At 47.2% G+C, this 23,055-nt stretch overlaps 1 protein-coding gene across 4 annotated transcripts in view; it reads left to right on the forward strand.

Moving 5' to 3' along the window:
• LOC147892456 (uncharacterized) overlaps nucleotides 1-23,055 on the forward strand; it is a 116,445-nt gene that overhangs the window by 7,249 nt on the left and 86,141 nt on the right. For all 4 annotated transcript variants that reach the window (XM_087387473.1, XM_087387474.1, XM_087387472.1 and 1 more), the window contains one exon: nucleotides 22,163-22,378. In XM_087387473.1, the coding sequence (XP_087243599.1) occupies nucleotides 22,163-22,378 (216 nt within the window). The remainder of the gene's footprint in view (nucleotides 1-22,162; nucleotides 22,379-23,055) is intronic.

Consider the following 23,055-nt stretch of genomic DNA (forward strand, 5'->3'; position numbering starts at 1 on the left):
CATCCCTTACAATTCTTCCATCTCAGTGTACAACAGTTTGCTCACCTGGAGTTGAGGTTTTCCACAGTAGTAGTGGGGTTTTCTCTTGAGATCCTTGTGCAAGTCTCTTTGTTTTCTCTGTTTTCAGTTCTGTCTTGTGAGTTGTTTGCTCTCTTCTCTCCACTGTGGTTTAGTACGGCTACACTTCTCACATGGTATCAAAGGCAAAGGTTGGCTAAGAAGACGTGTGCTGTGGAGAGGACTTGGAACCAGCAAACTACAAAGCCTTTTGGAGCTGTTCGAAGCGGAGGTTGAGAAGGTAGGGGCTGTCTTTTGGAGTAGAGCAAGGCATTGACTTTGAAGGTTGTTTTCAGATCGGAGTGGTGGACTGTGTGAAGGCCAGATTCACGGAGGTTGGGGGAAGAAGTCTCTTCAAGCCTCTCTACCTTGTCTTCCATCTTCCCTCCCTTCATACCCCTTCTCCTACCCTCCTGCCCGATCTTCTCCGTTCGCTCCACTTCTATCCAAATGGCTTCTTTGCAAGAATTGGCAGAAAACAAGGTGAAGATTCCAGTGTTGCCCACGTTCCCTGTGATGTATAGAGATGGAGTAGATCCAACCATATGATACGGTTTATCTCATCTTTCGCGATTTGGAGGAACAAGGCATCCAAGCTGTACTAAAAGGGGGGAAGGCGATCCTTTTGAATACCCTATCTGTCAATCCATCTGGATATGTGTGTGTAGCAAGATGTGCTAACCCCACTCTCGGCTAGTCATTTGTATGACTCTAATGTCGAGAAGATGGCATCAATCTACAATGGCGCCATAGCGAACTCTGCCTGTATGATGTGATGAGGGACCCATGGCTTACTCCAAATCATCTTGGATCCCACAGTCACCTGTATGTTGGAATTATAGATATAATTCAGCAGTGACCAATGTAATATAATAAGTTAGTTAGGGGCACTTTTCCCTCATTTAGAGGTTTTTCCCCCTAACTGCAGTTAGTTCACTAACTATGGTTAGTGACTACTAAGGTTTTGTCACTATGACAAAACCTTATCAACTCTACTTTGTGTTGTACTCTTTTACACTCTATTTTGCAACTACAGCTTTCAAGCTTTAGACTCTCTCACTCTCTCTAGCTCTCACTCTCTCCATCTCCTTCATTTGGTATCAGAGCAGGTTCTAGGCCTGTGTGCTCTCTGCTCCTTCTTCATACCAGCGCCTTACCTCCAGCTCCAGCTCGCTCCAATCTGTCCGTACAGTCCGTACGACTGTACGGAAGCCTTACGCAAGTGTCGCCATCTGCTGCCGCCGTACATCGCCGTACCAGCGCCGAAACTGTTCGTCATTTGCTGCCGTACTTCGCCGTACCAGCTCCGTACTTCGCCGTACCAGCTCCGTACCTGCAGCCGTACTGCGCCGTACCAGTTCCGTACATTGCGTCATCTGCGTCCGTACAGCGCCGTCTGTACCGCGCCGTACATCGCCATCCGTACCTATCGTCGACGTACCAGCCGTACAGTGCCGTACAAACTATACGGCATCTCCGTACTGTATTCAGTACAGTAAATCTGTACTGAATCTGCTTCAGTACAGCAGCAGGTACCTCCTTGGTTTTGTACAAGAGAATTGGCAGGTGATCTTTGGCAGGTGATCTTTGGCAGGCTAATTTGGCAGACAGCCATTGTTTGGCTAAGTATTCTGCAAGTACATTTGGGGCATTTTGCAGATTGCAGACATTGCAATCATTGGGCAAGTTTGAAGCTATAACAAGAGCAAAATTGCAGATTTGTCTGAAATTTGGGGCTTTTGTATTAAAATTGCAGATTTGGGGCTTTTAGCTTTTTTACCCCTTTCTGGCTGCAATTTCTAGCCACAAATTGGGGCTTTTGTGTTTGGAGAGCATTTTTTGGAGTATTCAGTACATACTGCCTTTCTTGGAGTGTTTGGAACACTTTTGGCAGATTTTGGAGAGTGTTTTATGCTTGGACAGATTTCTGACAGCTCAAGTACAGAAATCTAAGTTGCATATACAGCCCGTGCTTGGGTGTGGTTTTTGGGAGTTGTGCATTTTATTCCCAGTAAGGGAATTCAGCTTTGTATCTGCTTCAATCTCTTTTTCAGATATGGCCCATCAAAATCAGAATGATTTTCAGTTCGGTGGTCTTTCTCAGGAAGATAAATTGGATGGTACCAACTACTCCCTCTGGAGTTTCATGGTACGTAATATTCTGATTTCTCGCAATTTATGGGATTATGTCAATGGGGATGAAATCCGACCAGCAGATATTGCACCTGCTACCCCTCCTCACCAAGGAGGTGGAAGAGGTCGTGCACAAGGTGCAGCTGCAGGACAAGTTGTTGGTGCAGCTGAGCAAAAGAGATGGGATTCACGGGATGCCTTAGCCTTGTCTTGCATCTCTCTTTCAGTGAAAAGATCAATCATTCCGCATATCTGGTCGTGTAAGACCTCCAGGGCAGCGTGGGATATTTTGGAAAGCATGTATGCAGCACGGAATGATGCCAGGGTATCTTTTTTAAAAAGAGAGTTGAGCAATACACATATGGAGGAGGGTGACTCCATGTCAACCCACCTCACTAAGCTACAGGATCTCAGAGAGCAGGTGTTAAACATAGATGAAATTATTCCTGATTCAGAGATGATTACAACCACTCTGAATTCTCTTCCTGAGTCTTATCTCAGCTTTCATACTTCGCTGAATTTATCATTGAGGGGGGGTGCAAATCCTCTTTCTTTTCATGAGCTGATAGGGCTTCTGCTTCAGGAAGAGCAGACCAGGAAAAATTTGGCTTCACGTGCAGGTGAACAAGCCATGCTCTCAAAATTCAAATCAAAAACAAAGGGACAGGCAAAAACAGCAGCAAATCAGCCTTCCAGTGGGTCAGGACAGCCTTCACAAAAGGCTAAAAGTGATGCAAGCAAGCCCAAAAAGAAGGGTTTTTGTCACTACTGCAAAAAGCCAGGTCATCACATAGCAGAATGCAGGAAAAGGATTGCAAAGGAAAAGAAAAACAGCTCAGGAATGGCTGTTTCAGATTCAGCCCCTTGTGCATCTGACAGTGGGGATGCTGCAGCCAACTTTGTTGGTCAAGATTATGCCTTTTTATCTTGCATTTCTGATTCTAGGTTGGCTGTTCCAGATGCTCGGGATAGTACAGCTTCTTGCAGTGATGATACATATGCATTTTTGACTTGCAGTTTTGACTCTCCCTCAGATGCATCTGCTTTCAGTGTTGATGAAACACTGAACACATGGTATTTTGACAGCGGTGCATCCAAGCACATCACTTCGAGGAAGTGTCTTTTTACTTCCTTGCATCCACCCCCTGTTGGTAAGAAAGTCACTTGTGCCAACAACTCCTCATATTCAGTACGTGGCACAGGAGAAGTTGAGCTCACTGCAATTGATGGCTCAATTTTCAGACTTTCTGATGTCTTATATGTGCCTGGCATAACCAAAAATCTCCTTTCAGTGTCCACTCTTAACAGAGAAGGATTTCAGGTCATCTTTGAGGATGACAAATGTGCTGTCCGGGACAGGGAAGCTAACTATGCCTTAATGTTATCTGGTACTCTGCTGCGTGGGCTTTTTCAGCTTGATATTTTTCAGAAAAGAGCAGCTCCTGCTTTGGCAATTTCTACCCCTACAGTTGCCATGCAAAATGCAGAATTATGGCATGCCAGATATGGCCACATGCATTACAACAGCTTAATGACACTTCAGAAATTTTCAATGGTTGATGCATTGCCACCTCTTGAGATACCTCCTCCACATGCCTGTGAAGGGTGCATTTTAGGTAAAATGCATAGATTTCCCTTCAAGAAGGATGGTTCAGTTAAAGCTGTTCGCAAATTGCAGCTTATACACAGTGATGTCTGTGGTCCCATGAGGACTCCTTCATTGGGTGGTCATCTCTACTTTGTCACATTTATTGATGACTACTCCAATTTTACTTGGGTTTATGGGCTGAAAAAGAAATCTGAAGTGTTCACAGTGTTTAAACACTTTTCAGGCATGGTTGAAAATGAAACCGGGCTCAAGATACAGACATTACGCACGGATAGAGGTGGGAAATACCTATCTGCAGAATTTGATGCTTTTCTCAAACAAAAGGGTATTGTGCATCAGCTCACAGTCAGGCTGACCCCTCAGCAAAATGGCAAAGCTGAGAGGAAAAATAGAACCCTCATGGAGATGGACAGATGTATGCTGAAAAGCAAACACATGCCTCATAAATTCTGGTTAGAGGGTTTGATGTGTGCCAATTACATTTTGAACAGGGCTCCCACTAAGGCTTTAAAAACAAAAACTCCTTTTGAGGTCTGGAATGACAGGAAGCCTTCAGTGGATCACTTCCGAGTCTTTGGATGCCTTGCCTATGCACATGTGCCAGTTGAATTTAGGCACAAATTGTCAGATAAAGCCATCAAATGCATATTTGTTGGATACAGTGCAGAAAGCAAGGGGTATCGTCTCTACAATCCTGCTACACGCAAAATCATTGTAAGTAGAGATGTGATATTTTCTGAAAATTCAGCTTACACTCAGGCTGATTTTCAAATGCCTTCACCTTCAGAAGATGTCTTTCAAGGGTTGCTACCCATTGCTTTGGGTTCCCCTGCTGATTTTTCTGATCCAAATCAGAATTTACAGCAACCTTCAAATGCTTCAGTTCCGCCAAGGGATGTCATGCCTCCTCCACAGGAAGTGGAACAAGTGGTACAGCAAGAAATTGCAGACATTCATGCAGCAAAAACAGTCCCAAACTGGCTGTTACAGACTCTCCGGGAGAGTAAACTTGATGCTCCGTTACCTGGCAGGACTCGCAGTGCAGCAAGGCACATGGAAGGTGCTAATTCAGTGGAATCAGCATATGCAGGTACTCTCCTTGATGAAGAGGAGCCTGCCACATTTGAAGAGGCACAAGGTAATGTGCATTGGATGAATGCCATGCACGATGAGTTGCAGTCCATTGCAAAAAATCAGACTTGGGATGTTGTGGACTTGCCACAGGGTAAACATGCTATTGGCACACGATGGGTATTTAAAGTCAAACGGAAGCCAGATGGCTCCATTGACAGATATAAGCCAGGCTGGTTGCTAAAGGCTATGCTCAGAAAAAGGGCATAGATTATGAGGAGACTTTGGCTCCTGCATCCCGGATGACTACCATCCGATCCGTAATTGCAATGGCTGCACATTTTGAGTGGAATGTTCATCAGTTGGACATCAAAACAGCCTTCTTAAATGGGGACTTGCTGGAAGAGGTGTATGTCAAACCACCTCCGGGTTTTCAAATTACAGCAAATGCACTTCAAGTCTGCAAGCTTAATAAAGCTTTATATGGGCTGAAACAGGCCCCTCGTGCATTTGATCAGCCTTGTACATGACATTGGCACTGCAGGGGGGTGTTGGAATTATAGATATAATTCAGCAGTGACCAATGTAATATAATAAGTTAGTTAGGGGCACTTTTCCCTCATTTAGAGGTTTTTCCCCCTAACTGCAGTTAGTTCACTAACTATGGTTAGTGACTACTAAGGTTTTGTCACTATGACAAAACCTTATCAACTCTACTTTGTGTTGTACTCTTTCATTGGCACTGCAGGGGGATGTTGTGGATTTGCCACAGGGTAAACATGCTATTGGCACACGATGGGTATTTAAAGTCAAACGGAAGCCAGATGGCTCCATTGACAGATATAAAGCCAGGCTGGTTGCTAAAGGCTATGCTCAGAAAAAGGGCATAGATTATGAGGAGACCTTTGCTCCTACATCCCGGATGACCACCATCCGATCAGTTATTGCAATGGCTGCACATTTTGAGTGGAATGTTCATCAGTTGGACATAAAAACAGCCTTCTTAAATGGGGACTTGCTGGAAGAGGTGTATGTCAAACCACCTCCGGGTTTTGAAATTACAGCCAATGCACTTCAAGTCTGCAAGCTTAATAAAGCTTTATATGGGCTGAAACAGGCCCCTCGTGCATGGTATGCCAAAATACATGCCTTTTTGACCAGCAAGGGGCTGCACAATAGTCCTACTGAGAGCACCCTCTACATCAAGATGGATGGGGGGGAAATCTTAGTCATCCTTCTTTATGTTGATGACTTACTGCTCACAGGGTCCAATGAAGAAAAAATTGCAGATTTCAAAGCTGATTTGCAGACCAACTTTGATATGTCAGATTTGGGGCTGCTTCACTTTTATTTGGGGATCCAGTTCTCTCATGAGAGACGTGGCACTGTTATGTCTCAGTCCAAGTATGTTCAGAAACTCTTGGACAGATTTAACATGCAAGAGTGTAAGCCCATATCTACTCCTATGGAACCGGGGCTGAAACTCACAATGCATGATGCAGGAGAATCAGTTGATGCCACACTTTACAGTCAAGCTGTTGGATGCCTCATATATCTCTGCAATACTAGGCCTGATATTCAGTTTGCAGTATCTCAGGTGAGCAGGTACATGCACAGCCCCAAAACTATGCATTGGCAGGCAGTTAAGCGCATCTTCCGTTATTTGCAGGGCACCAAGTCTTTTGGCTTACTATTTCCCAGGGGGGGTGACTTGCAGATGCATGCCTACAGTGATTCAGATTGGGCTGGTGATTATGACACTAGGCAGTCCACTAGTGGCAATTGTTTCTTTTTGGGAAAATCTTGCATTTCATGGCTGAGCAAGAAACAATCTACAGTGGCTACCTCATCATGTGAAGCTGAGTACAGGGCAGCTTTCACAGCAACAGTTGAATGTGTCTGGCTGAGACGTTTATTTGCTGATCTTCATCTGTCTTTGGAGGGTCCTTCTCCCATTCTCACTGATAGTCAGAGTGCCATTGCAGTGGCAAAGAATCCAGTGTTTCATGCTCGCACGAAGCACATTGAGGTTCACTATGACTACGTCAGAGAGAAGTTGCATGCAGGAGAGATCAGTATGATCTTTGTGTCCACACACGACAACGTTGCAGATATTTTCACCAAAGCGCTACCACGTGAGAAGTTTGAGGCATTTCGCAGTGCCCTGAACTTATATCCGTTTGGTGATTGATCAGCCTTGTACATGACATTGGCACTGCAGGGGGGTGTTAGAATTATAGATATAATTCAGCAGTGACCAATGTAATATAATAAGCTAGTTAGGGGCACTTTTCCCTCTTTTAGAGGTTTTTCCCCCTAACTGCAGTTAGTTCACTAACTATGGTTAGTGACTACTAAGGTTTTGTCACTAAGACAAAACCTTATCCTTCTCACTTTGTGTTGTACTCTTTCATCCTATTCTATTGCAACTACGTCTTCAGCTTCCTAGCTCCCTACACTATCTATCTCTCTTGCTCTCACTCATTCTCCCTCCTTCAGAAGTCACATAGGAGAATGATTGTATAAGTGTACAATCTCCACCGCCTCTCCTTGGTAAGTGAAGCTTTGTCGATGAAGCACTGTCTGTGAAGTGTTCAAACTTGAAGATCTTAACCTTGGTCTTGCCAAGGTTGACTGTCAGGTCTCTCTCCTTGCAAAAAACCTCTAGGGCATCTAGATGTCTCTGCTGAAGAGGAGATGAGGACTATGTCATTTGAATTGAAATCCACAGGTCTCTTTCATTTGGCATTTTTGTTTCTCTTGATCATCATCATTTCATGATCGAGACTCTTGATTTCTGTCCTGATGACTCCCGTTTGCACTTGAAGTTAAAAATTCAAGAGAACTCTTGAGATCAAAGTTTGAGGTTTTGGTAAATGGCCCCAAAAATGGATAATGGCAAAATCTTTTTGCAATATTAGAGAAGCATGGGTAAGAGATCTCAATGGATAATGATGATTGTGTGACTTGTGACTCATGAGGAAAGTGATCATTGTGAAATGGAGAGTGTGTGAGAAGTGAACCGGAATGGAGAAGAGAGGAAACCTCACACACACACAATTGAGAAGGAGACGAGAAAACACAAGGGATGCAAGGGATCTCAAGACAAAACCCTCAAAACTGGTGGGGAAAACGCCTGCTATATATGGCACCAACTGCTCCACAATGAGATGCTCAACAACTGTGGGTGGGGGGCCTATATATAGGCAGTTACCCCCCCCTCTTGCAGGCTGGTCTATGGACCAACCCCCTACCTGCCCATGGGGGCTGCCACACAAGGGCTGGCACTGGCTGCTCCCCTGCCCTAGGAAGCCCCGTGAGGGCTCCACAAGGTCGATCCAACAGCTATGCCCTCAGCGGTACAAATAGGGGCCACCATGCAGCCTTCCAGCGGCCTCTACCCTCCAACCACTGGCCGACCAGGCGGCGTGCAGCCTACAAGGGGCTGCCCCCCCTCCCATCCTCTGGCCGACTGGCCTACCCAGCCTCGTACCCTAGTATGGACTACCACGTAGCCATAAAAGGGGGCAACCGGTGGGGCCTCCACAGTGGGCAAGTCTACCCTTAGTCGGCCCTCACTCAGCCTACCCAAACCTCTCACGGGGTGGGCACACGCACAAGCAAGGCCCTCTCTCTCTACAATGTGACATCAGGAGATGTTGACCTCCAATACCCCCTCTCAGCTTCTGGATGGAACATGAACGCCAAGGAGTTGTGTTTGCCGCTGGAACAACTGGAGGAATCTATTGTGTGATGCACCGTCGTTGAAGACCGCGACATGCATTGCCGAAGAAGGCCTCTCTTGGCACAAACTATCTTAGTATGATCATTGTAAACTTGGTGCGGTTGCTCCCAAGCCACAGGTGCTAGGTATACTCGGTACCGGTACAATAATCCAACTGATATGTGTCGTCGGTGCAAGGTCTGCTTCCCTACGTGGGCACCTGTATCTCAGAGCTATACAGCCCCATATGAAGCCCCCTCTTAGGTTCAAAGTGGTACACTGTCTTGAGATCGATGAACCTTAGTGCTCCAGTAACAATGGGCATCCAACAACTCACAAGGATGAATCTACTGTGTCTGGATTCCTGCGCTGGCAATCTCCTGACCCATCTGTATCTCCAGTAGCTCATCAAATAATAGCTGCAGCAGAACACAAGGAGATCCCATCTAGATCTGCTGGGTCATGACATCCAAACAAAATACATACTGGTAACATACTGCCACCTGAGTCAGCAAGAAAAACTCCTTGTGGCTTGAGGTCCTCCCTGAAGCCTGCCTCGATCAAAGACTGTCACAAACAAGTAAAGAAACCTCCATTTGGATCCTGAAATCCTGCTGGCAAGGCATCCTGCTGCGTGCTACTAGAAGGCTGGAACAAATGACGTGGCGGCTGCAGAACCGTCCTGCTCAATAGTCCCCTCACTGATCCTCTGAGGACACTGCCGCCAATAGTGACCTTTCTGGCCACAACGGTTATACGGACGTGAGGCCTTGAGTCATTCCTCAGCTGTGAGCTTCTTTCTTCCTTTCTTCCTAGCTGCCAAAGCCTCAGACTGGCTGTCATAGGTACAATCTACAAATCTGTCCTCCTGGTCGAATACTATCGGGGCCAGTTCATCCTTCCACTAGTTATCAAGGATGAATAGAATGTAGCATATTGAGAGGATGCTTGGGACAGCAATGTGATGGTTATGCCCTTAGAGGATATCTGTTTCCCTGCTTGGAGGATTTCTTGCTGAAGTTTGTGTAATTTGTTGATGTGCTTCTGCATCGATGAAGACTTCTTGGGATCCAACAATCTCATCTGGACTTCCAAAGAGACCCTCTTCATGGGAGAGGTTCAATTGTTGTACGACACCAAATGCTCCGAGATACTCTTGGCCACCGTCATTTGCTTCATGTGATTAATCACCTAAGGAGTACAATTAAGAAATATAAACGACCTCGGGTCCCTTGCATTGAGACGGCCCCACAGATGAGTCAAGGTCCCGGCCTCCTCCTGCTTTAGGATCCCAAGGTTGGACGCAAGGGGATCGGCAGGCCTGTCAATTCCCGCTAGATCATACGAGCCAGGGTAGACATGTTGGAGGGAATTGAATTGGAAGAGAGAGTGGATGGGAAAGAAGGTAGAGAAGGGGGGTGATGGAAAAAGGAGAGGAGAGGGCTGAAGAAGATGATGAATAGGCTTGGCGCCTATGTACCTTCACAACTTCGCTGTCCCAGCCCTCGAGAAAAACTTCTTTTGAACCTGAAAATGCCCTTCAAAGACATGCCTTCATTGACACTTGTATGGCCACACCTTGCACACTCCTCCTCACAAAACACCTCGGGACAGCAGCCCTACAACTCCTCTCAGTTTGATGGCTCAACAATCCCTCCACTCCTCGGGTCTCTAGCCAACCGTAGCTCTGATTGTTGGAATGGTCACCTCCCCATCTGTAAGCCCCCATATGAGGAGAGCGTGGGGGAGGGAGACCTAGGGCAGGATGTGCCCAAGAGAGAAGAAAGAGAGGGGGCTGCCACATGGGCAGCACCTCACAGCCAAGAGTGATAGAGATGGCTGCCACATGGACAGCAGCAAGGCTGTCATGTGGGCAGCACTGCTCAAGAGCATCCTGGAGAGCCTGGAGCGAGGTCTTTGGGCTGCGAGTATCTGCAGCAGACGTGCAGGCGGACAGCACAACTGTACGGGCTGGTATGGAGGGCTGGAAGCAAGGTACGGAGCAGATGCAGATGACCAGAGGGCTGGAGCAAAGGCCGGTACAGGCGGGTCAGGAGAGCAGGGTGAACAGGAGCTGACATGGCAGGGGATGGAGCAGCACATGGCAGGCCATATGGAGGGCTGGTTGGGCTGGGCAAAGCCAGCCAACCAGGCCCTATCTAGGGCTGGCCAAGGGCTGAGCCCTTGCATGAAGTGTGGGCCAAAGGCCCTAGAAAAGAGAGCCCCAAAGGGGCGTTTATATACAGTCCAGGTCAGGGCCTGGTCGGCCTGTTTGGGTCGGCCAAAGGCAGCCTGACTGGTCGGTTTTATGACAGGCCTTAGGGCCTATAAAAGCAGAGGCACTTGCCTCATTTATATATCCAGCAGCCAGCAGTTCCAGGGCAGAAAGGAGCAGCACGAAGCCTACTCTCCGGGCCTGTCTATAGGAGGTGAGAGAGTGCAACAGGTGCTGCAGACTTAGCTCTAGGGAGAGGCTGGACCTTGGCTGTCTTCTAGGGCAGCAAGGTGCTGAGATCATCAGCATGGGATCAAGCGACAACTCACCACAGCACATACTTCTCAGCAAAATGGGGTAGATGCTCCGAGGGAGGAACCTTTCTAAAGCCTATTGGAGTGAAGCTATCAATACAGCCGTACACCAACAGGACCAAGACGAAGGCCGTCAAGGACAAGACTCCATATGAGGCATTTTATGGTAAGAAACCCTCTATCAACTCATCTTCGCATTTTTGGTTCTAACACATGGGTGCATGTGCACAAGGAAGATAGGACCAAGCTTGATTCCTGGAGCAGAAAATGTATCTTTGTTGGGTATAGCGAAGAATTTCACAGGTCAAGGAGCTACTCATGTCTGAGTTTGAGATGATTGACCTTGGGTTATTACACTACTTCCTTGGGATAGAAGTAAAGCAAGCCAAAGACATGATCTTCATTTCACAGGAGAAATATTGCAGAGAACTTCTGAAGAGATTTCAGATGGAGGATTGCAGGACAGCAGTAACTCCTATGGAGGTCGGGCTTAAGCTAAGTGTTCACGACACATCTCAGCCAGTCGATACTCCTTTGTACTGACGATTGGTAGGAAGCTTGCTTTACCTTACCAATACTCGACCTGATATTTGTTATGCAGTTGGGCTATTATGCCAGTTCTCTGCTTCTCCCAAGAAGAGTCATTGGGATGCAGGTTTACGGGTGCTGAGGTATCTAAAGGGTACTTGCACCTATGGGATCACCTACACCAAAGGCATCGAACTAGGCGGATTCTGTGACAATGATTGGGCGGGTGATGTTGACACCAGAAGATCGACAACAGGGTATCGTTTTTTACTTGCATTTGGTGCCATCTCTTGGTTGAGTAAGAAGCAACCCACAATGGCCCTTTCATCTACAGAGGCAGAGTACAGAGCCGCGTGTAAAACAGCCTGTGAGACACTGTGGTTGAGGCGGATTTCGGAGGACATGGACGTATGTCAGGAGGACGCAACAGTGCTGATGTGCGACAATCAGAGTTGCATAACCATTGCCAAGAATCCAGTGTACCATGCGCAGACCAAGCACATCGAAGTTCATTACCACTTTGTGCGAGAGCTCATCATCCACGATGTGATCGAGCTCATGTACTGCCCGACTGCCGATAACTTGTCCGACCTCTTCACGAAGGCACTCCCTCGAGAACAGATGGAGCACCTCATCAAACGCATGGGGATTGGCCCACAGTTGTGACATTGAGGGGGGGTGTTAGAAACTCACTGTGCCCACCTGTGAGCCCCCGATTTGAGGGGACAAGGGGCAGTGAGAGGTAGGGGGCCTGGGAGAGAGTGACTCAGGCCAGAAACAGAGGCAGAAAGAGGCGACCAGCATACGGGCTGGTCGCTGCCTCCAACAGCAGGAAAACAGGGGCCTTAGGCCTCACTTGGAGGCGCCTATAGCTGCACAGACTGGCTACACAAGGCACCCTTAAATAGGGGCCTGTGGCAGGCCAAGTCGGCCCAACCAGGGCCAACGACCAGGGCCAACCTTGGTCGGTTTTCTAGGACCCACCTGGTTGGTCACCAGATAGGGTACCGACCCTGCTGGTTGGTCAACTCAAGGGGCCTGGGCAGTGCCTATAAAAGGCCCACTCCTTCATTGTTTCCATAATCCAGTGCAAGACTGAAAGCCTCCTTCCAAGGCTGTGCTGTGCACTCAGTTCTGGAGCAGTTTGTGAGAGAGAGAGTCCTTCAGTATTCTCCAGCACTTTGGTGTATTTTGTATTGCTCCCTGTGAGCTGTTTTTTCTGTACACCATCCGGTGGATGAATATACTCTCTCTCTCTCCGTCCAAGTTATTTCTGAGTGAGTGTTTATTGCATCTGGATCATCTATTTGAGTTGAGTGTGTGTAAGAGTTGGAGAGATCTTGGGTGGAGGTTTGAGTGATTCATTCCCTCCTATTCTCTAACACAAAGGACCACACCATTGGTGGGACTCTGGATCTATCTCTTCTGTATTGTGTCCATAGTTTTGGACGGAAATATATAAGTTTTGGTGTCTTCTATATCTGGCTGGTTCATTGTCTATTGATGAGTTTGCACATCTATGTGATGCACATTAAGTAAAGAAGTTTGTGATTCCACATCCCACACGCACACGCACACTGTGTGAGCTCCTGGGCATTACTATAAGTCTTCCGCTGTACGTACCCTCTGTTGGGTCATTTCTAACATGGTATCAGAGCCCAAGTAGAAGGCTCACAGGTGTGGGAGCCTGAAGGCACGGACCTTGCTGAAGGACGACCCTGATTCAGAAGCTCTTGAGAATCGACTTCCACGACTGGAGGATTGTGCCCTTGCGAGAAGGAGGGTGACTCAGGTTTAGTCAGGTGCGTTTAAAGTTCGCGGTCCAGGTTATCTGGAGATGTACTTTTGTTGCAGACCTTGCCAAAGGAAGGACGGGTTGAAACAGACCCTCAGAGCATGGTGCCTGGAAGACTCCAAGTTGTTCACTCATTATGAGGGGGACAACTGGAAGATCGTGGAGGCTGGGTTGCTCGAGTTTGAAGGCAGGAACGTGACTGAAGGAGGTGGTGCCAGGAGGTGCTATCAAAGATGGACCTGTGTACCAGGATGGTGTGCGGAAGCGGAAGCGGACCTGGTGGAGCAAGAGCCACTAGATGAAAAGCAGCAACGACAAACGCTTTCCTAAACATCCATTTGTATGTGAACAGAGCATGCAACACCATGGAGTTTTTTAGAAAATAGGAAGAGTGCAAGAAAAGATTTCGACATCAAAAAGTTCCATAGGACTATGACCAGGGAGTTACTGGAGCATCTTCATCGACGTGTTGGCATTGGGCCTGGATGTGTCGGTGAGAGGGGCTGTTGGAATGGTTACCTCCCCATCTGTAAGCCCCCATATGAGGAGAGCGTGGGGGAGGGAGACCTAGGGCAGGATGTGCCCAAGAGAGAAGAAAGAGAGGCGGCTGCCACATGGGCAGCACCTCACGGCCAAGAGTGAAAGAGATGGCTGCCACATGGACAGCACCAAGGCTGTCATGTGGGCAGCACTGCTCAAGAGCATCCTGGAGAGCCTGGAGTGAGGTCTTTGGGCTGCGAGTATCTGCAGCAGACGTGCAGGCGGACAGCACAACTGTACGGGCCAGTACAGAGGGCTGGAAGCAAGGTACGGAGCAGATGCAGGTGACCAGAGGGCTGGAGCAAAGGTGCGGTACAGGCGGGTCAGGAGAGCAGGGTGAACAGGAGCTGACATGGCAGGGGATGGAGCAGCACATGGCAGCCCATATGGAGGGCTGATTGGGCTGGGCAAAGCCAGCCAACCAGGCCCTATCTAGGGCTTGCCAAGGGCTCAGCCCTTGCATGGAAGTGTGGGCCAAAGGCCCTAGAAAAGAGATCCCCAAAGGGGTGTTTATATACAGTCCAGGTCAGGGCCTGGTCGGCCTGTTTGGGTCGGCCAAAGGCAGCCTGACTGGTCGGTTTTATGACAGGCCTTAGGGCCTATAAAAGCAGAGGCACTTGCCTCATTTATATATCCAGCAGCCAGCAGTTCCAGGGCAGAAAGGAGCAGCACGAAGCCTACTCTCTGGGCTTATCTACAGGAGGTGAGAGAGTGCAACAGGTGCTGCAGACTTAGCTCTAGGGAGAGGCTGGACCTTGGCTGTTTTCTAGGGCAGCAAGGTGCTGAGATCATCATACCTTCTGGAGCAGCCATTCACAAGCAGGTTGGAGCAATGGAACAGGGACCTGTGTGCTGCAGACAAAGCTTGGCAGGGGCTGCCCACCTAGGCTGATTCACAGGCAGTAAGGTGGAGAAGAACACACTGGACGGAAAGTCTACTTACGCTCGAGGTGGAGCACGCGGGCTCAAGTCTAGAGATAGCCGGCAGATAGGAGGAGGACCTTGTGGTTAGATCAGAGGACCACACCATTGGTGGGACTTTGGATCTATCTCTTTTGTATTGTGTCCATAGTTTTGGACGGAAATATATAAGTTTTGGTGTCTTCTATATCTGGCTGGTTCATTGTCTATTGATGAGTTTGCACATCTATGTGATGCACATTAAGTAAAGAAGTTTGTGATTCCACATCCCACACGCACACTGTGTGAGCTCTTGGGCATTAGTATAAGTCTTCCACTGTGCGTACTCTCTGTTGGGTCATTTCTAACACTGATACCATGTGAGAAGTGCAGCGGATCTGGACACAGAGAGAGAGAGAGAGAGAGAGAGAGAGAGAGAGAGAGAGAGAGAGCAAACCTCAGAGAGAAGGAGAGAGGAGAAAACACAAGAGCTGTGGAGAGAGAGAGAGAGAGAGAGAGAGAGCAAACCTCAGAGAGAAGGAGAGAGGAGAAAACACAAGAGCTGCAAGGGATCTCAGGATAAAACCCCCAAAACTGGTGGGGAAAACCTTTGCTATATATGGCACCAATTGCTTCACAATGGGTGGGGGTACCTATATATGTAGGCAGCCACCCCCCTTGGTCTGTGGGTCGACCACTGCTGTAGGTGGGAGGACCCCTGCAGTAGGTGGGCTGACCCCCTATAAAGAAAATACTTGGAGACAAATAAAACAATACTGAAGACAATCAATGGCTGAAGAAGATATATATATCACAAACGGAACTTAGTACAAGTGAAGAGAAGCTCTGAAAGGGTTGCTGCAGATTTGGAATAGAAAGAACGGAATCTGGAGCGGAAGTTGGAGGTAATCTGATGCAGAAAGAAGAGCAGAACTGAAGCAGAAAGGAAGGCTGTTCTGGAGCAGAAAAGTGGGCAGATCTGGAGCTGAAAAAGGGGACAGATCTGGAGCAGAAAGGAGGACAGATCTGAGCAGAAAGGAGGGGCAGAAAAGAGGGCAGATCTGGAGCTGTAAAAGGGGACAGATCTGCAGCAGAAAGGAGGACAGATCTGAGCAGAAAGGAGGACAGATCTGAGCAGAAAGAAGGAGCAGATCTGGGGCAGAAAAGAGGGCAGCAGAGGAGGCAGCCAGGAGGCAGAAGTTGAGGCAGCAGAGGAGGCAGCCAGGAGGCAGAAGTGGCTCAGGGTGTGCAGGAACCTCTGGAGCTGGAGAAGAGATAATGTATCAATACCTAGCCCCCCCCCCCTTTAAATAGGAAGGGGCAGAAAAAGTCGGTCAACCTGTAGGTTGACCGACCTGGTCAGAGTTGACCGACCAGGTCAATCTGGTCGGCCAGATCTGGTCAGACCAGAAAAACATTTTTTTAAATAATTTTTTATTTTTGTTTCTCCTCTGCACCGGGGCTTTTGACATTTCTTTGGTTGTGGTTTTTGCCTCCGATGCGAGGTTTCTTTGACAGGATTTGGAGAGGCACCAGTGGTGTTTGTACCTGTTTATCTGGTCCTGGAGAATTGGAGATTGCCTGGCTTAACACCCCCTCTCAATGTCCAATGCAGACAGGAGAAGCAAAGAGGTGTTCCATGAGTGATCTATGATCTTCATCAGCTTTTTTTTTTTTTTTGGGTGGGGTTTTCATTTAGATGGAGATGCCTACAGAGTAGGTTTTCATCTTCACTAAATGCCCAGATGATGGTACAAAAAAGAAAGACTTGAAGGAGTGCCCTCGCAGGGGATTTGTTCACTTCCTTAAGTACACAAAGAGAAAAAAAACTGTTAAAGAGGAGGAGGTAAACCAATCCCCAACCGTGGGCAGAGATTCTCAAGAGTAGGGCGATTAACCGGCTTGGTAAGAATATCAGCATGATTATCGGTAGCTGGAACATAGATCAACCGAATAGTACCTAGTTCCACTTGCTCGCGAGTAAAATGAAAGTGAACACCAACATGTTTGGTGCGGTTGGAAAAAATGGGATTGCCTGCGAGAGCAATGGCACTTTTGTTGTCGACGTAGAGGATCGTGGGTTCAGTACAAGGAAAGTGCAATTCTGCCAAAAACTGTCGGAGATATATGGCCTCTGTGGTACAATCATACAAGGCCCGGTATTCAGCCTCAGTAGAAGAACCAGCAACAGTCTCTTGTTTACGGCTAGACCAAGAAACAGGTGCCGAGCCAAACGAGAAAATATAGCCGCCATGAGAACGACGATTGTCCGGGTCACCAACCCAGTCAGAATCAGTGTATCCCTGTAGGGTTAATCCTGGTCTGAAATGTAAACCATAAGAGTAAGTACCACGAATGAACCGCAAGATACGAATACATGCATGCCAATGAGTGAGCTTGGGTTCATTAAAATATTGACTGAGAATAGAGACGGAGTAAGCAAGATCAGGACGAGTGTGAAGGAGCCAGAGGAGTTTGCCAACAACCTGACGATAGAGATGTTCATCAAAGGGAGGAGACTCCAAGTCTTTTGAGAGCTTTACGGTGGGATCTAAGGGAGTGGCAGCCAGCTTAGGCTCATGAGGAATGATTTGATCAAGGAGTTGAAGAGCATATTTCTGTTGAGAAACAAAAGTACCACCAGAATGTTGTACAACTTCCATGCCTAAAAAATAGGAGAGCCGACCAAGATCAGTCATTTCAAAAGTGATGCTGAGTTGAGTTTTAATGTACTGAAGTGTAGTGGGAGTGGAGCCTAAAAGCAAAAGATCATCGACATAGAGTAAAATAAAGCAGACCCCCTCTGACGAATGATGGATATATAAATTTGGATCAAAGGGAGTAGAATGAAAACCATTAGTTTTGAGGAAGGTGTCTATTCGGTGGAACCATGATCGAGGTGCTTGTTTGAGACCATAAAGAGCTTTGCGGAGACGGAAAACCTTATTTTCATGGCCAGGAGGAGAAAAACCTGGTGGGGGAGTCACATAGACTTCTTCATCAAGGTAGCCATTGAGAAAGGCACTCTTGACATCCATTTGATAGATAGTCCAGTGGTGATGAGCAGCTAAGGCAAGAAGAAGACGAAAGGAAGTTAACCGAGCAGTAGGGGCAAAGGTTTCCTCATAATCGATACCATGTTTTTGGCGGAATCCTTGCACTAAGCGGGCTTTGTATTTGTCCAGGGTGCCATCGGCTTTGAGTTTTGTTCGGAAGATCCACTTGGTTCCGATGACCTTTTTGTGAGTGGGTCGATTGACCAAGATCCAGGTCTGATTGCGATCAATACTTTCAAGCTCCTGTTCCATAGCACGATGCCACGCAGGATTTTTAACTGCTTCCTGCCAAGTGGCAGGTTCAGAATGTATGATATAGGCCGTGGTAAAAAAAGAGGCAGTGGCAGTAGAAGAAGTTATTCGAGTAGAGCGGCGCGGACCAGAAGGATGAAGTTCGACAGGAATAATCCCGGAATCCTTCATAGTTTGACGATACCAGCGTGGCAGTGGGTCGTGAGGAGAAGCAATGGGTGGGGGGAGAGATGTTTCGGGAGGAGAGGAAGGAATTTCGGGTGGAGAATTGTCGGAAGGAACTGGAGTGGAGACGTCATCAGTAGAGAGAATAGAGGAATTTTTAAGCACTGCTCTTTCATCGAAGACCACATCTTGGCGAACCAAAACTTTATTTGTACGAGGATCAAATAATCGATAAGCTTTGGCTTCTGCCGAGTAGCCAACTAGAAGAAAAAGTTCAGCACGAGGTTCGAGTTTACGTATTGGAGAGAACCGTGGAGAGATAGAGGCACGAGGTGTGCGGATACCTGCTTCAAGTTCCTTCCATTTCTGGAATTCAGCAAATTCTTTAAAGAGTTTGGAGAGGTATTCATCACCTTCAATCCTAGCAGACTCTCTCTCGACATATGTCGAAGGTGATGGTTGAATAGAGGTTGATTCAGACTGAGATCGCTTCGGAGAAGAGGGAGAAGACATCTTCAGGTGATGATTTATCTTCCAAGCTTTCCAGATCAAGGCTCAGGTGTCGATTGGCACACCTGGCTCTGATACCATATAAAGAAAATACTTGGAGACAAATAAAACAATACTGAAGACAATCAATGGCTGAAGAAGATATATATATCACAAACGGAACTTAGTACAAGTGAAGAGAAGCTCTGAAACAAACTTCAGTCCTGACAACTGTAGTGGACTTCTGCACTAGCTCCACAAGTTGGAACTGAACCAAATCTGAGACAACAAACTGATGAAGGGGTTGCTGCAGATTTGGAATAGAAAGAACGGAATCTGGAGCGGAAGTTGGAGGTAATCTGATGCAGAAAGAAGAGCAGAACTGAAGCTGAAAGGAAGGCTGTTCTGGAGCAGAAAAGTGGGCAGATCTGGAGCTGAAAAAGGGGACAGATCTGGAGCAGAAAGGAGGACAGATCTGAGCAGAAAGGAGGGGCAGAAAAGAGGGCAGATCTGGAGCTGTAAAAGGGGACAGATCTGCAGCAGAAAGGAGGACAGATCTGAGCAGAAAGGAGGACAGATCTGAGCAGAAAGAAGGAGCAGATCTGGGGCAGAAAAGAGGGCAGCAGAGGAGGCAGCCAGGAGGCAGAAGTTGAGGCAGCAGAGGAGGCAGCCAGGAGGCAGAAGTGGCTCAGGGTGTGCAGGAACCTCTGGAGCTGGAGAAGAGATAATGTATCAATACCTAGCCCCCCCCCCCTTTAAATAGGAAGGGGCAGAAAAAGTCGGTCAACCTGTAGGTTGACCGACCAGGTCAATCTGGTCGGCCAGATCTGGTCAGACCAGAAAAACATTTTTTTAAATAATTTTTTATTTTTGTTTCTCCTCTGCACCGGGGCTTTTGACATTTCTTTGGTTGTGGTTTTTGCCTCCGATGCGAGGTTTCTTTGACAGGATTTGGAGAGGCACCAGTGGTGTTTGTACCTGTTTATCTGGTCCTGGAGAATTGGAGATTGCCTGGCTTAACACCCCCTACCTGCCCATGGGGGCTGCCACACAAGGGCTGGCACTCAGTCCTATAAGAGGGGCTGCTCCCCTGCCCTAGGCAGCACTGAGGGCTGCACAGGGCCGACCCAAGCCCACCCAGCAGCCATGGGGGCCAATCCCCTCAGCCCTACAAATTGGGGCCATGAAACCTTTACCAATACCAAAATCAACCTTCTGGAGCAAACCGTTGGAACTCTGGGGCTCCCAAAAGGGCTGGAGACCCTAATCGCAGCAGATTCAGGCATCTAGAATAGAAATTGCAGCAAAATCTCTCTCTCTCTCTCTCTCTCTCTCTCTGTCTCTCTGTGGACACTCACACATGTGATCATTGCAAGATTATGAAGCTGGAACAAATCACAATTTGGTCTGGAAGGAGATGACACAATTTGCAGCAATAGAAAGAGCTCTAGGAGGGGGAAAGAGAGAACAAAACACAACACTAGGGCCCAGAAATAAGGGCTGGACCCCCCGAAGGTCTTTATTGCAATAGAAAATAACTTTGTACAACTGGCTCTAAGGAGAGCATGAAGCTGAGGACAATTCTGAATACATCTGTGGGAGCCCTGGGGCCTTTCTTTTATAGACTAGGCCTAGCAAAAAGCTAGGGCCTGCTTTCTAAAAGCTACTTTTTCATAAAAGCCAAGCTTTTAAGTTTTTCTTCCTAAATTGGAGGCTTTAGGCGCCTTTTTAATCCCCAATCTTGGGTCCTTTTTGCACTCTCTTCTGTCCTACACATTGCACAAACAAATTCCAACACTTCAACCCATTACAGGTTAGCGAAATGCATGCATTCCTAGTTTTTGGACTAATCCTAGTCCCTTGTGGGTGTCCCCAAAGTTCTCTTTTACCAATGCAAAGCAAAAGTAAAAAAATAAAACTTATTCTTAGTTAATTAAAGTCAACATTCTTTGACTGAAGTCAATTCTAATAAAGATTATACTTTATTTCTTGAGAGAAGTACCAAATGGTGACAGGCCACCACGCAGCCCTCCAGGGGCCTTTACCCCTCCAACCACTGGCCGACCAGGCCGCCTCAGCCTGCAGCCCTATAAGGTACTTCCACGCAGCCTACAAGGGCTTCCCCCCCTGCCATCCTCTAGCCGACTGGCCTGCCTAGCCTCCTACCCTAATATGCCATGCAGTCATAAAAGGGGGCTGACTCGTGGCAACCAGCATGCCTAGAGGACCCCGGGGTGGGGCCTCCACAATGGGCAAGTCTGCCCTCAATCCTACCCTACTCTACGTTCACGGGGGGCAGGCACACCACAACAAAGGCCCTCACGCAGCCTACCCTAACCTCTCACGGGGTGGGCACACCCATTAGCATGGCCCTCTCTCTCTACAATGTGACATCAGGGAGATGTTGACCTCCAATAGAGTGATGATCATGTGACCTATAAGAGTGTGATGACTGAAGGGGGTCATAAGTGTAAAGCAGGTCTGGGCCTTCTTGGATTATGAGTGAGGGTATCACTGAGGGCTGGCGTAGGATGGATAACAAGTCGATCAATGTGATTTAGTCATGTCCTAGATTCAGGACAGTTCTGCTCCAAATTTATCAAACCTATTTTTTCCTTTGAGCCACAAGCTCAGATGGTCCTGCATCCATTTGTCTGTGCTCGGCAATGCTTCTGACCGCTTTGTCCATCCATGAATTTTCAACAGCTGCTAAGACCCAAAGAAAGCAATAGAATTTAGTCACTATCTTTTACCAGGAACAATTCGTGTTCTGTAACTGTTCTTTGAGTCACTCAACAGTGATCCCAAGTCCGTTGTACGAGATTTGATGGAAGAGTCCACTTGTCTTAGATGCTTGTGCCAATGAAATGGCCTCCGCTTTTTGAGAATCAGGCCTTCAGTTAAGCTGTGGTACCTAGGGTCCTCTGGAATATGGGTTAATGAGATGCCTTGTGCTAATCACTTAAGGAGATTTTACTTTTGATGGAACTGTTATGTGTGCTAACTTTTAATGGGAGGGACTTTTGAAAGTTTTGACGGGATGAAATAGCGAAGTTCAAGTGAGGACAACTCAAGTTGTTTGTCCGTGGTGGTGGTCATGATGAGATAATGACCTTTTCAATTATTGGTCATCATACATCGTTTTGTAGTCTCATTGCATTACTGAGGCTCATGTTGTATGTTTTTTGTGCATACATTATTATTGCAGAGTGCGAGTCACACTTTGAAACGCCATTCATTGGTCTAATGATTTATAATTTGATGTAACCTCCTCAAGTAAGTCCTGATGATGTTCTTGGTTGTTGTTTTCACAGCTGATCAGTGTGGAATGAAGCAGTACAAGGGCCGCTGGAATCAAGTGGATCAGATCAAAGGATTGACATTGCGAGAAATCGGTGGGGGGTTGACTCGGCATCATCGGGCGCCATCAATTCGAGCTGTCAGCTATGCCATTGTGAAGCCGTCGGTTCTAGTGAACAGAGTCCAGATCATTAAAACTTTCAGAGGGCATCGGAATGCTGTGTATTGTGGTCAGTTTTAATACTTGCATGAATGCAATACTTGGTTTACTTTTTCCTTGGATGCATGGAAGACTTTGTGACTGTTATGCTTCTTGGTCCTCTATCTAGGCTGTAGTATGATGGCCTCCTAAAAAGAAGAGGATGTGAAGGTAAATAGGTGTTAAATGGTAATGTCTTCTGTCTAAGATTAGCTCTATGGTCAACCATTGGGGTTTGTTTATATGTGTTCTGAGTGGATTCCATCCTCCCCCTCACAACCCCAGCTTGTCTATCAACCACCTCTAGACGATCAGCACCACGGCATTTGAGCAAGATGCCTTCATGAACAAGCTTCAGCGCACCGGTCACAAAGCTGATGGCATGTATCAATAGTCAAGGGCTGAATTCAAAAATAATGTAATGCTTTAATTCATTTCGTGTTTGTGGTATAGGAAGACAAGAAAAACAGCAAAGGAGAAAGTTCAATGGCAATTCAGAAAAAGCTTTTCATTGGTGTCCATGAGAGTGTAGAAGGTTACTGATATTTGCTAGAGAATGCTCACTTCAAAAGGTATCGATAGTTCATGGGAGCGCACATAGCTCTAAACTATGGCATGATAGGTTTGGTGATGTCAGCTACGTACCTTGTCAAAAATGTAGAAGGGAGGAACCATGCCATTAATCCGGTACAAACCATTCTCCTTAAC

This window comes from Dipteris shenzhenensis, chromosome 16 (genome assembly GCF_047967505.1).
Source record: "Dipteris shenzhenensis isolate YYH24624 ecotype China chromosome 16, Dip_SZ_1.0, whole genome shotgun sequence".
NCBI lineage: Eukaryota > Viridiplantae > Streptophyta > Polypodiopsida > Gleicheniales > Dipteridaceae > Dipteris > Dipteris shenzhenensis.